General features: G+C 41.8%; 1 protein-coding gene across 3 annotated transcripts in view; it reads right to left on the bottom strand.

Moving 5' to 3' along the window:
• Window positions 1-12,862, bottom strand: part of FBXW7 (F-box and WD repeat domain containing 7) — a 260,641-nt gene that overhangs the window by 23,183 nt on the left and 224,596 nt on the right. For all 3 annotated transcript variants that reach the window (XM_088448231.1, XM_088448227.1, XM_088448234.1), the window contains 2 exons: window positions 10,438-10,520; window positions 7,112-7,253 (listed from right to left, as the gene is read on the bottom strand). In XM_088448231.1, the coding sequence (XP_088304357.1) occupies window positions 7,112-7,253; window positions 10,438-10,520 (225 nt within the window). The remainder of the gene's footprint in view (window positions 1-7,111; window positions 7,254-10,437; window positions 10,521-12,862) is intronic.

Genomic DNA, 12,862 nt, shown 5'->3' with positions numbered 1-12,862 from the left:
TATCGTTCAGTGTAGGCACTATACAGGATGAGGAACAACTGTACGATTACAATGTTGTAATCGTACTGTCGTTCCTCTATCGCCAAGTGGATACGCACCTTAAATATTGGAGTATAACACATCTCTGGGCATGAGGCACGCCTACACTGTAACATCCATTTAGCTAGAGGACTAAATCACATAACATCCTTTGAAAAACAAAACATAAAACACAAAAATACAAGCTGTCTGGGTTTAAAGGGATAAATAAATCTGCATCCAGTTTAACATCTAAAACAACTGTTTGTATATGACACAAAAATGCACCACAGTAAACCCCAAATGAACAGGTGCCATGAACATTATAATATCCATTTGCGTCAAATTCATTAATAAAATGTCTTAGCATGGGATCTCTAATCATAAAAAAAATCATAAAGAGGGCAAACAAATGTAACCATCATATGATACCTTCCTAAGATATTGCTACCATAAAACCCACCTCTGTAGTTCAGATATATGAAGGTCATGGCACACTATTAATTCATGGAGCAGCAAATACCATATAATACTTGTATTGAAAACACTAATAAACAGTAGTACAACCACACTAGTAGCAATAAACACAAATAATAATAAATACAGAATATACAAAAATATTCTAGAGCAACAAGCAAAATAAAACACTCCCATAGAAAAGGGCGGTATGTAGAACACACCTAAAAACAAACAAGAGTGATAACCACAATATTAACATAGTATATGTTGGAATGGGTATGTAATGTCGGCTGTCGGGATGCCTCCTGTCACAATACCGGCATCCCGATGGTTGATATCCTTATGGATGGTAACCCTTCCTTCTTGTAGCGCAACCCTAACACTCCGCACCATAACCCTCCCCGTTAGTTCCTAAACCTGTCTCCCCCCTTCGTGCCTAACCCTTACCCTCCCCCCTTAGTGCCTAAACCTCAAACAGTGGTGCCTGACCCTAACCCTCCTTCTAGGGGTGCTTAGCCCTAACAGCCCCCCCTCAAAAATAACACTAACCCCGCTGACCTAAACCTAACCCTCCCCTCCGCGGCTAACACTACGGGCGCCCCAACTTACCTTCGTTCGGGAAAGCGTCCTCCCAGATTCCGGCGTCAGGATTAAGATAGGCGTTGAAATACAGTCGCCTATCTTAACTCCCTTGTCGGGATACCAGCGTCGGCATAGAGACCGTATATGTTAACATGTGTATGGTCTGGCCGCCATACACATTCAAGAAATACTCAAAGCAATACAGAGGTTCACTAGATTTCAATTATTTCCTATAGTTTCCTTTCTTAGTAAAATGTTCCGTCACTAAACTTGAAAAAAAAAAAAAAAAAGCATTTGAGTTTTTTGCATGAAAATCCCCCTCCCCCATGGTTTTCACATCATCTCTCCTATGTAAGGCCACCTACAAGCCCATGGACATGCACTTTTAATATAAATGAAAAGACAGGCAGAGTGGTGACCTAGTGGAACAAGAGGAAAGAGAATAAATAGAAAACCATTTTGCAGGTATCAGAAGGAGCAAGCATGTGTTTATATAACATAGTATAGCTCAAAGGATATCAACTCCCCAGCATTGAGGAGCCAATGGGCACAGTTAGATTAATAACCAAGAATGTCCAATGTCTGCTGTATGTGTGCTCTGAAAGGGTTTTAATATGTTATCCAAACACTGATTCACAGGGAAGGGAACAAACACTGGTAAAGGGTGAGCTGGTTTAGGTGCAGCTTTGTGGCTTCTGGAATATAAAGGGATGAGATAAAAAGTAAACACTACTAACACATGGGAAAACCACTAATACAAAACAAGATCTCTGAGCAGACAGGTTCTGTCAGGGCTTATCCAAATAAGAACAGCAACAGATCTACAGAATTAAAGAAATGTAGATTGTGTTTAAAGCTTTGTCCTTTATTTAGAAGAGACAGTGGTTTGTGGTGATGTTACCAACAGATGTTTCAGCACCACTGGCAAATACAATGTATATGCAATAGGGAGGCCAGTGTGAATTATCATCATGTTATTATGCAACACGTTTCTGCACAGGGAATTGTATTTCTATGCAAACTTGCAAAAATGTATATTCGTGGAAACTTTTGAACAATTCTTTATAGTATACTGGCAGCAAACATTTTAGTTTTTTAATATAACTTTATTTCTACCATTCATCGCCTGTGGACCCACATTTTACACTATAGAAGTTTCCTAGGTAAAGTAATGTAACAGTGCAGTACAGTAATGTGTGTTTTGTTTTTATTTTATATACAGGTTGAGTCTCCCATAACCACAATGCTTGAGACCAGAAGTATTTTGGATATCAGAATATTCCGTATTTTGCAATATTTTCATACCATATTGAGATATCTTGGGAATGGGACCCAAATCTAAACACAGAATGCATTTATGTGTTATATTCACCTTCTACACAGCCTGAAGGTAATTTTATACAATATTTTTAATAATTTTGTGCATCAAAGTTTGTCTACATACATGTAATTCAATTATGCTTCATATACACCTTATACACACTGCCTAGAGATAATTGCAAACAATATTTTAATAATTTTGTGCCTTAAACAAAGTTTGTGTACATTGAACCATTAAAAAGCAAAGATGTCACTATCTCAGTAATGCTCAAAGATGACGTAATGTCAGAATATTCTGTATTTTGCAATATTTGGATATGGGAGACTCAACCTGTATATGTATTACTGGAAGGTTTAACCACCAAACTTGGCGACTTTTCTATAGTTTATTTAACACAGCAAGGAATATACTGTACAGCCACGGTTTTCAACTAGTGTGCCGTGGCCGGTTGTGAAGTGTGCCGCGGGGCTGTCAGAGCCACCGGGCACATTTTACTGTACTTCAGCGTCCCGGGCCGCTGAGCTCCTCTGGGAGACTCAGGCACGACCGGGTAGTGACCTGCAAAGATGCGGCGGCGTGACATCACAGGTCACGCACGCCGCGTTGTCCACTGCCCTCCAGCCCGCTCTGCCAGCCAACGCCCTGCGCCAATCAGCCAGCCCGCACTCTGTCCAGGCAGGCTCTGCAGCCTGCCTGGAAGCCCGCCCGCACACGATCCTGCTGCAGTGTGAGTGACAAGGGGGGAAGAAATGTGGGTTTTGTGGGGACCAGACATTTTTTTCTTCTTCGTGGGTACCAGCCATAGTTTATTTTTTCGTGGGAACCAGTCATGTCATTTTTTTTAGTGAGAACCAGCCATATATTTGCCTATTTAGTGGGGACCAATGTGTTTTGTTTTGTTTTTTGTTTCTGTGGGGCCAGCCATAGGTTTCTTTTTCTGTGGGGCGCAATGTGGTATGGTTGTTTTTTATGTGGGGAGCAATGTGGGGTTTTTTTTTCTGTTAGGCCAGCCAATGGGATTGTTTTATTCTTGTGGGGGCCAATGTAGTGTGTTTTTTATTCCTGTGGGGGCCAATGTAGTGTGTTTTGTTCCTGTGGGAACTAATGTAGTGTGTTTTTTCATAGTCCGCGCACACCGCATCGCCGGATAGTGTGCCCTGGCAATATTAAAATCTTGTGTAGTGTGCCGCGAGTTAAAAAAGGTTGAAAATCACTGCTGTACAGTATCAACATTTGTTTGGCCTGGTCAAACGATATTATACCATTCAAACTACTAAGTTACTGTAAAACTCTTACACCATGGAGATATTTTGCACCCAAACATTTGAACAAAAGAATTTCTGGTTACTGTAAATTTCATGGGAACACTGTCCCTATTTGGAACATGAATGTTCCTTAAGCCCCAAATGCAGTGGCTGATTATCTGCTGTAATGTTAATTTACATACCAGAGCTTCACCAAATGACCTGAATGAATGGGAACTAGCAATTACAGCTAGAGGGCGAGGGAGTGAAGAAGGAAGATAAGCCAGAGCTCTTTATGCAGAGGAACACTTAAGGTCAAATCATGCAAATAAAAACAGTAGTGATGTGGTGCAGAGTGGCAGGCAATACAGACATGAAAATTCCCCTGGAAAAGACTAGAGGAACACCTGGCACATAGCCCAGATGCTTTGGATAATTACCTGAACGCCCCTCCTTTCAAATAACATGTTGGGGCTTGATAAAGTACTAAACCATTCATCTCCATCATAGCTTTCCCATTTGCTTTTCCAGTCCTGAAAGTGTCTTATTTTCCCAGGAGGGAAACAATTATCAATGATAAAAGAATACATCCTTGATGCTAACATGACTGGAAAACACCCAGTTCACATGGATCACTGAGTTATCTCTGCTTCTGCCTTGAAGCTGTAGATGTTCAGTGCTGATGACCTAAAACGCTGTTGCCACAATTCAGCATTTGGTGATCACGCACCAAAAACATCTCAGAATTCAGGCACCCAGATTGCCAGTTCTTTTTCTCAGGAGCAAAATGTGAGCTACAATTTCTCATCAATAACAGATCCCACTGGTGTGGACTATTATTGATCTAGTTTCTTGATGGTTCAGGATGTGATATTTAATTTAAGCACCCTTTTGCATTTTGTTATACCGAGCACACACCACACGTAACACAATTGTGTGCGTTTTTGGCACAGGACCATCATATCTGTCTGTGCTGAAAAGCTTCTCTGCCATGATAAACAATATCCCTGCAGTTAGCAATTGTATTGTGACCTTCAGTATGTACACTCAATGAAAAGTACAGAAATGTTTGCTTTCATTCAGTTTACAAAAGGAGTACTGCTTTGCTGGCTGGACATGGAAACTAGTGAGGCAGAAACTAAGGGAACCTGCAACAAGAACAATACTTCCATATTAACCCCTTTAGGAACAGTTACAGTTAGGAGTCCTAAAGGTTATGGTTTGCACATTGTGCGCTAGTGTAATAAGTGTCAAACTTCAATAAATTGTATCTTTCCTTCAGTTTTTGAAACAATAATAATAATTAAAAAAAATCAAGGAGCATTTGTAGCAGGTCCCTGGGGACAAATATGCAAATAAACCACTTCTTTTGTGGAGCACAGATGTACACACCAGCATTTAACAAATTTAAAGTCAGGTTCCCAGAAGCCTTTGCTGCAGAAATTGAGTGCATTATCTGTACCCCCGGATATACCTGACCGATGTTGTCCACAGATGGCCGAATATATCGATGCATCTGCTTGTGTGTACAGGTGACCTGCTGATCGCCCGTACAGATACTGCGGACACACAGTGGCGAGTGACGAGCACAGCTGGGCGGGCAAATTTAAATGCCCACTCAGTTGTGACATCAGACCCGATACATCGGGTGAACGACTGGTAAGTGTATATGCACTTACCAATCATCAGGTAGGTCGGCCGTGGACCTAGTGTGTACCCAGCATAACAGAATGGAAATGTTATTTTTCTTAGTTTTTTACTCTAAATATTTTCTTGAAAGGGGAGGAAATTGCAACAGCAATGACATTATTTATTTACAACACCTTGGTTTGGAAGGAACGTGATTATAAATACTATGGGCTTGATGCAATTAGGTACGATGGGGTAACTGCATGGCAATTCAACCCTCTGGGGTCCTGATCTTTCCCTGGACTCAAACACTTTTTCTCACAGCCCTATGACACTGCGAACAATAATGTGCAAATCTGGAGGTACTGTAACTGCGGTATACAGCTGCATTTACTCGCTGGTGTGAGTAATTCGCATTTTATTGGATCGAGCCCTATACCGAGTCCCATATGGGAATAAACACGCTGTCCATGTATCAGATAGAATAAGTGGTTGTTACCTGTGACCAAATTTATGATCTACAAACAGTGCCAAAATCTGAAATGTACTTCCAATTACTGCCTCAGCAGATAGCCAGTGTATTTCAGGGGCAATTGAAATTAAATTATATAAAACAAGTACACGGCATATAAAAATTATGCATTACAAACCAGTATTGTGCAGTTCAATAAGGATGGCATAAAAGGTTATTTAAAAAAAAAAAAAAAGTAATAGCTTAGTGTGATATGGTATTAGTTGAACTTTGATTTTTTTTAGCTCACTAATTACATACTATCCACTTAATGTTGGCTACAACGGCTGGGAAAGTAGGGAAATAATGGCATGACTGGAAGGACAGATTACTGCTGTGCGGGCAGTGCCAGTTCTGCATGTGGAATGAGACGGGGGCAGTCATACAACTTGACTCAACAACATTTCCCAGTGTGTTTCTTGTTAGACATGTGGCAAAATCCCAGCTGCAAATGTCAAGGCATAAACACAGATTAACATCATGACTCCAGATTAAGCATCAGTAGCTCACACAGAGAGAATGAAAACATGGGTCTCTGGAGATACAATGCAACTACATTACTCTTCATGTGACTAAAGAGAAGGCATGGGGTTTCCAGCCGTTACCATATTACTTTCTAGTGTCTGACATCAAACAATGGCGTCTATGAAGAGAGCACACACTTGTATCCATATTACAATCAGTGTACCAGATCAAATACTATTATGTGAATGCTCTATTTACAGGGTGTAATTCAATTGTTTTTAGGCACGTGTAAGTCATGGGCGATATTCAATTGTTCTACTGATGGGTGTGAGTGCGGCGGGCAGCCATTACATAATTACACATGCCGCGCCCAATTGCACTGGGATTAGCCGCATAAAGCGGCTAAACCCATGCAAACTACGAGGCGCAATAAGTTTGGGCGCCCAAAAGCCTGACATCGGGCAGATTCTGCTCGCCTCCTCAGGAGGATGTAAGCAGAAACAATGGGTGCCCATCGGCACAAACAACTGAATTGCTCCCAGTCACTTTAGATGGTAACTGCGGCAGCGCTAAACAACTGAATTCCCCTTAGAGTCCATTCCACACAAACTACTGAAGTAAATAGTACTTGCTGTTAAAGTGCCCATGCTGGTTTGTTAGGGTAAGCAGAGGCTAATATAGATGCCACAAAGCATCGATTATAAATATGGACAGTGCTCATGATACAAAGTGATACAAAGAACCTGTTACATCATGCACAAAAATCATCCATATGAAAGGTTATTTACTTGCATTTGGTCAAAATAAAAAAAAAAGCAAGATACGGCCATTGCACACAGTCCTCACATTCTTACTACATGGATGATGAAAATGAAAGGGTACCTGGAACATCTTCAGCCATTCTTGAAGGCCTGTGGGAGGTTGCACTGATGTAATCCGGCGTCTCTGCTGACCTTGCCCATTTGCTGCCCTTAGATCTCCAAATGTTGTAGGTGTTGCTGAACATGGCACAAGACCTGTAGTACTATAAAAAACAAAAGACAGAATTAGTACCTCAAAGCCTTAACACTAATTATATTTTTAAAGACCATAAACAGATATCTTGTACATAAACTCCCAACTGTCCCAATTTAGACAGGATCATCCCGATTTGAAAGCTCTGTGCCACCTACGGACACAATTGTCTCACAGATCAGAAAGTTAGGAGGGAATTGATTTGAAATACCGATGGCTCTTTAGCCGTCGGTTCATATACTGACCCTGGAAGCCCGACAGAATGAGATCCCGATGAGACGAGGTAAATAATCTAACCCTCCCCTGCCCCCCTCCCTAACCCACCCTTAGTGGTGCCAAATCCTAACCTCCCCGGGGGGGTGCCTGATCCCCAAGTCCCCCCCATTGGTGCCTAACCCTAACCCCCCCCTCCCGGCATCCTAAACCTAAGTCTCCCGGGGGGTGCCTAACCGCACACTAACATTCCTGGGGGGGTGCTTAACCCTAAGTCCCCCCGGGGGTGCCTAATTCTAAACACCCCCATCCCCGGCTAACAGCGCATACTTACCTGCTGTCCGGAATCCCGGCGGTCAGGATGCCAACGCCGGTATTCTGATGTCCATCGGATATCGCCGTTGGGATTATGGCCGCGCGGCGGTATTTCGAATGCCGGCATCCCGTCCGCCGGCATAATAACTGCAGGAGATATGTCCTGCACAGCAGCGGTGAACAGTTGCTGAGTGCACTTGCTCATGGGGCCCACTACACCTATATCCTGAATGTTTTGTTGTAAGAAGGATAGGAGCGGCCTAGCATCTAAAAAGCATTAGGCACAACCGCTAGAGTGTGACGACATCCTATCATGATATAGTCATGCCCCAAAGGTGACTTATATATGACCCATTTCACAATCTATCCTGATTTGTAGAGCTCCAAAGTTTGGAGCTATGTCTAACCCTAACTAGCAACCAAATATTTGAAAGCAATAACACTATTTAGTAAAAACCTTGTAAGAAAAAACTAATTAGAAGAGTACACACATGCATTGCTGGTATATACTTCTGTGCTGACACTTCACATTATGCAAAATTACATTTACATATATAAAATGCGGAATACACACTGGATAGCAGAAGAGAAGAATGTCGCTGGTCTTTTCATTTGGTGTTAATATGCAACTGATTTTTATTTAGTAAGATCATATGCACAGTATTCTGCTCTCCAAATCGTCAGGCATATTAGCATTATCATATTTTCCTTACATTTTAATAGAACAAAATATGAATGTGTGTGTTTAAAGGTGTAGTTGTACACATCCAAGATTTACTGGGTAAAATGTGGAAAGCTGACTAGATAGAAGCAGTTCAGATTGTCACTCAAACTCAAGTCACTGTGCGAGGATGTCACGCTTCTCAAGCGTGTAATCAATTTCTCAGGCATGTACATTTATAGCTAACATTCCCAGTGGGCATGTACTCTAGCACTCACTAATTTAACACTCTGCCCTTCAGTGACACTTTACGGTCTAATGTGCTGCAGAATTTAAAAGGGTTAATAGTAAAGCCAATTCAATTGATGACCATGAATTTGTTGGGCTCTTAAGTGTATTTTTATAATTCATTAACTCATTGATTTCACATGCAGAGTATGTACGACATTACATTATGATGTAGGTAAAAAAAATGGTTTGATAGCTCAGGTCAAGGGCCGAGGAAACAGTGGCTTGCATCACACCATATCACTGTGAATATCCTTACATATTCTATAGCAATGTGAGCCCTGGTGGTCCTTTCAATTCCCCGTGATTACTACTAGTGGAAGCACTTAAGGACAGGGAAGCATTCTAGCAATTTTAGACGTAAGGGCTTAATTAAAATAATAGCTTTGTGTTTCATCACCTTTTAGAGGAGAGGAATACTCTTGGGTCTGCTAAGATTCATATAAAAGACTTCAGGTTTTAATCTGAGTGTGAAAGCTTTAATGAATTATGGTAAACTGATTGCTCATCTGGGTTTATCAGTTGGTCACGTTCTTGTAAGCCCATAAATAAGGCTGCACAGAAAAAGATATAGCATTTCATTTGGAAAAAACAAACAATGAAAAGCTGAGCAAACAGGGAATTTGGCGTCTAAGAAAATATGAGTAGATCAAGTTATCTGGAGATTTACAATGCAATACTGGCACTGAGAACCATAGAAGTATGGAGTGCTGACAGTGTACATGGGAGCTACTTGCACAGCCCACACCTAGAATTGTGCTGATTGAGTGAACTATCTGTGTTGGCACTTGTCACGCCAGGTAACTGTGAAGCGATTAAGTCTGACTGTAGAGGACAACTGTGTACAGTGACACTGGGAAGCAGGTAAAGCATCAAAGAGGAGCTCTCAGCCTCTTTTATAGTGCTAGGGACATCTTTAAGCTTTGACACAGAAAGAACACCTTCATTGGGGGAGTCTTCATCAGAAGCAAAGGTTTATTGTATCAAACTAATTGGAATTTTGTTTTCATTTTTTTTTATTACAGTAGCTGCCACATAGGAAAGGATTCCAACATTAAGACAACTGCAAGAATGTAACTTCACAAGCCTTTACTATGTAGAACCAATTTAACTCCACTAGTACAAGTCGCATCTCTACAAGGGGCATGGAGTTGTCAGAGAAATTCCCCCATTATAGGCAATTCCTAATTAATGTAATCACTTGCTAACTGCCAGGAGAAGGGCCAAGTTAAGTCGAAATGTTTGCTAGCAGATACATTTTCTGCACTGTTAGGGCTGCAAAAAACTCTTCCTGTGATTTCCAATTATATCTGCACCACTTACTCCAATCAGAATGGAGGCACCCCAGTGTAATAAAATAGTAGGTGCATCCCATTATGTGAACAAACTTGGCTACCGGCTAGTATGTGGGGGGGAAATGAATCATCTTTTCCTGCTGCTAAAAATTTTCAAACGGAATGGAATTGAATACAGGCCATGATAATTATATAAGAGAAAATTGTGGGCTGTGTATTCCCTCCTCCACGGCTCAAATCTTACAAAGTTAGATTTTCAACAGAGCCACCAATTAATCTGCTGTTATTCACGACTAAAAACTACCCTCTGGAGTAGTAATGAAAGCAAAGCTGTGTTCAAATTAGAGAAGAAGCCCAGCAGCTGGTGAGACAGGATGTACACTCCAGTCATGACCAAAGCAGCTATTATTAAATGTAATTACCTTGTGTACTCGGAGCCTTTGCAGGGCTTCTTTCCCAAAGAGAAAGAGCGGACCTCGGATCCATGGTCCAACTTTCTCTTCATCTGAAAATAAAAGGGGGAAAAATATTGCATAAAACTGCTTTTAAAAATAAAACTATAATCAAACTTGTAAAATGAAGAAGTGGATGTCACATAAATCAAACAGGCAGCATTTTCACAAGTGGATTGTTTTCATATCAGAGTAGATGGTGTAACATTTACATTTCAAAGAACCAATTAAAACAAAATAATTTAAAAATCAAAAACAAACTTACATATTGGACCTACAATGCAATAGCAAGAGAGATTCATTTTATGTGGGGAGGCTCCTTTCTAATAACAGTAACAAAAATTCTAATTTGTGGTTTTAGAGGGTTTTTTTTACGGAAAAAAAACAAAACAAAAAAACAAAAAACTACTATCGTTGAAAAATGTAGCAATCTTTACCTAAAGCATAACATTCACGCAGAACAAACCTGCTGTCTTATTCTATTGGTAACCAGTCCCTCTACCGTACTATTGTTGTAACTACGATCACTGTACCTGTTGCTTTTTTTATTTTGGAAAATCATACAGACTTAATTTTTTGAATATATAACATTTCAGTGATATATAAAGGGGTAGCATAAGGGCTTGTAGAGCTACAATTTTCAGTGCTATATATTGTAATAAAAATCTGAAATTTGCACATCAAATTACAAGGGAAAAACCCAAATGGCATGCCCTGGATTTATTCTGAATGTGACTCGCCATAATGCATGAACTGACTGCTATGAGGACTCACGTTTAACCACGCATTGCCAACATGTGTTACTCCCAAAAAATAAAAGGTCTTGTACAACCTGGTAGTAGCATCATTCATTTTAACTGGAACAAATAACTCATAAATAAGCAAGCTATCTGTTGCACATGTAACCCATCAGGGTATATCTTGCCCCTTAAAGAAGAGTCTCCAATGCAAATGATGGTGCAAGATATTAAAACAGACTTGTTCTACACAACTGAAGGGAACCACAGCCTATAAAATTATTTATTATTGCTACAGAACGTGTATCAAATCTTTCACATTTTGTAGTGAGATTTATAGTAGCAAATGTGTCATGTTTTATGTTTAATAGTTTATATAAACAGGGTTGTACAAAAAAACACTGCCACATTAAGTATTTAGAAACAATTGTATCTAGTGGTACATAAATACAAGGATTCTCCGGATCCAAATTTTGACCAGACTGCTCAGAATCATTAACCACCAAAACGTTTTACACTTTCTCAATAGCTGCATTGTACAAAATAATATGGCCAGTAACAAGGTCACAGAATGAGATAAGTAAAAATGAAGTGCACACTGCATATGAATTCTGCTATTTAATATAAGAAAGATTTTCCCTGAGAAGTTACAACATAGAAGTCAGACAGTGAGAAGCTGGAAAATTAGCATTCAGCAGCATGCTCCCCTGCCGGCCGGGAAACCTCCCGAGAGAGGGCTACACAACCTGCAGACTAAACTTCTCATGTCTGTCATTGCTCTGATGTAGCCACATCATAGGTGAGATCGGTGCCAGGCAGGGCACTGCCCATGCAGAGAGAGTGTGTCTTGGGAGTGGTCGTTATTGCACACACCCGGGTGATCCCTCCGTACTGCGGTCATGCATCGTGATGACATGGTGCTATTCCCCAGGCGGCACACATGTATATGTAGCAGGGCAGCTGCAGACACTGCGTGACTAGTGTAACCTTGCAGGAGATCTTACCAGGCTGGTGGGCAAATAGCTGGAGAAACGCTCCCATCCTGGAAGCTTGCAGTACTGCAGAGCCGCAGAGGGCATGCTTACACGGAGCTGCTGCTCATCTACTCATCAAAGACGGGATGCAGGGGAAGGTGAGCAGCAGACGGCGGCGACAGCCTGGGCACTCTCTCATGCTGCCAGAGAGTGTGTGTGTGCGTGTGCTGTGCGCGGCACCGGGGATGCCATCTGCAGGAGGGGAGGATGCTGCTGGCTAATCACACACATACACTCTCACCCGGCGACACAAGGGGCGTCTGCACCGTCACTTACTTTGTAAAAGATCATCTTTAAAGTGCCGTAGAAGCCCATGTTGCCCGGTGCCCGCTGCTGTGCGCGGGTGGCAGCAGTCAGTGTGTGTGAGGTCAGCGGGCGCTGCGGCTGGGCTGTGCTGCTGCTGCTGCTGGCGGCGGTGATGGCGCAGGAGAAGCAGCAGAGGTCCCCGCTCCGGCAGGTAGTCGGTGTGTCACAGTCACAGCGGCTGCGGACATGCTCGGACAAGTCAGGAGAGGGAGAGAGCAGCCGGCACCACACACAGCACAGGCGGGAGAGCCCCCTCCGGGGAGCAGCAGCAGCAGAGGGGGGACTGCACGGAGCAGACCCTGTCAGAGACTCCGCTGC

The sequence above is a fragment of the Taudactylus pleione genome, unplaced genomic scaffold (assembly GCF_031769625.1).
Source record: "Taudactylus pleione unplaced genomic scaffold, aTauple2 ptg000021l, whole genome shotgun sequence".
NCBI classification, from domain to species: Eukaryota; Metazoa; Chordata; class Amphibia; order Anura; family Myobatrachidae; genus Taudactylus; species Taudactylus pleione.
This window is presented reverse-complemented; position numbering and strand designations above follow the sequence as displayed.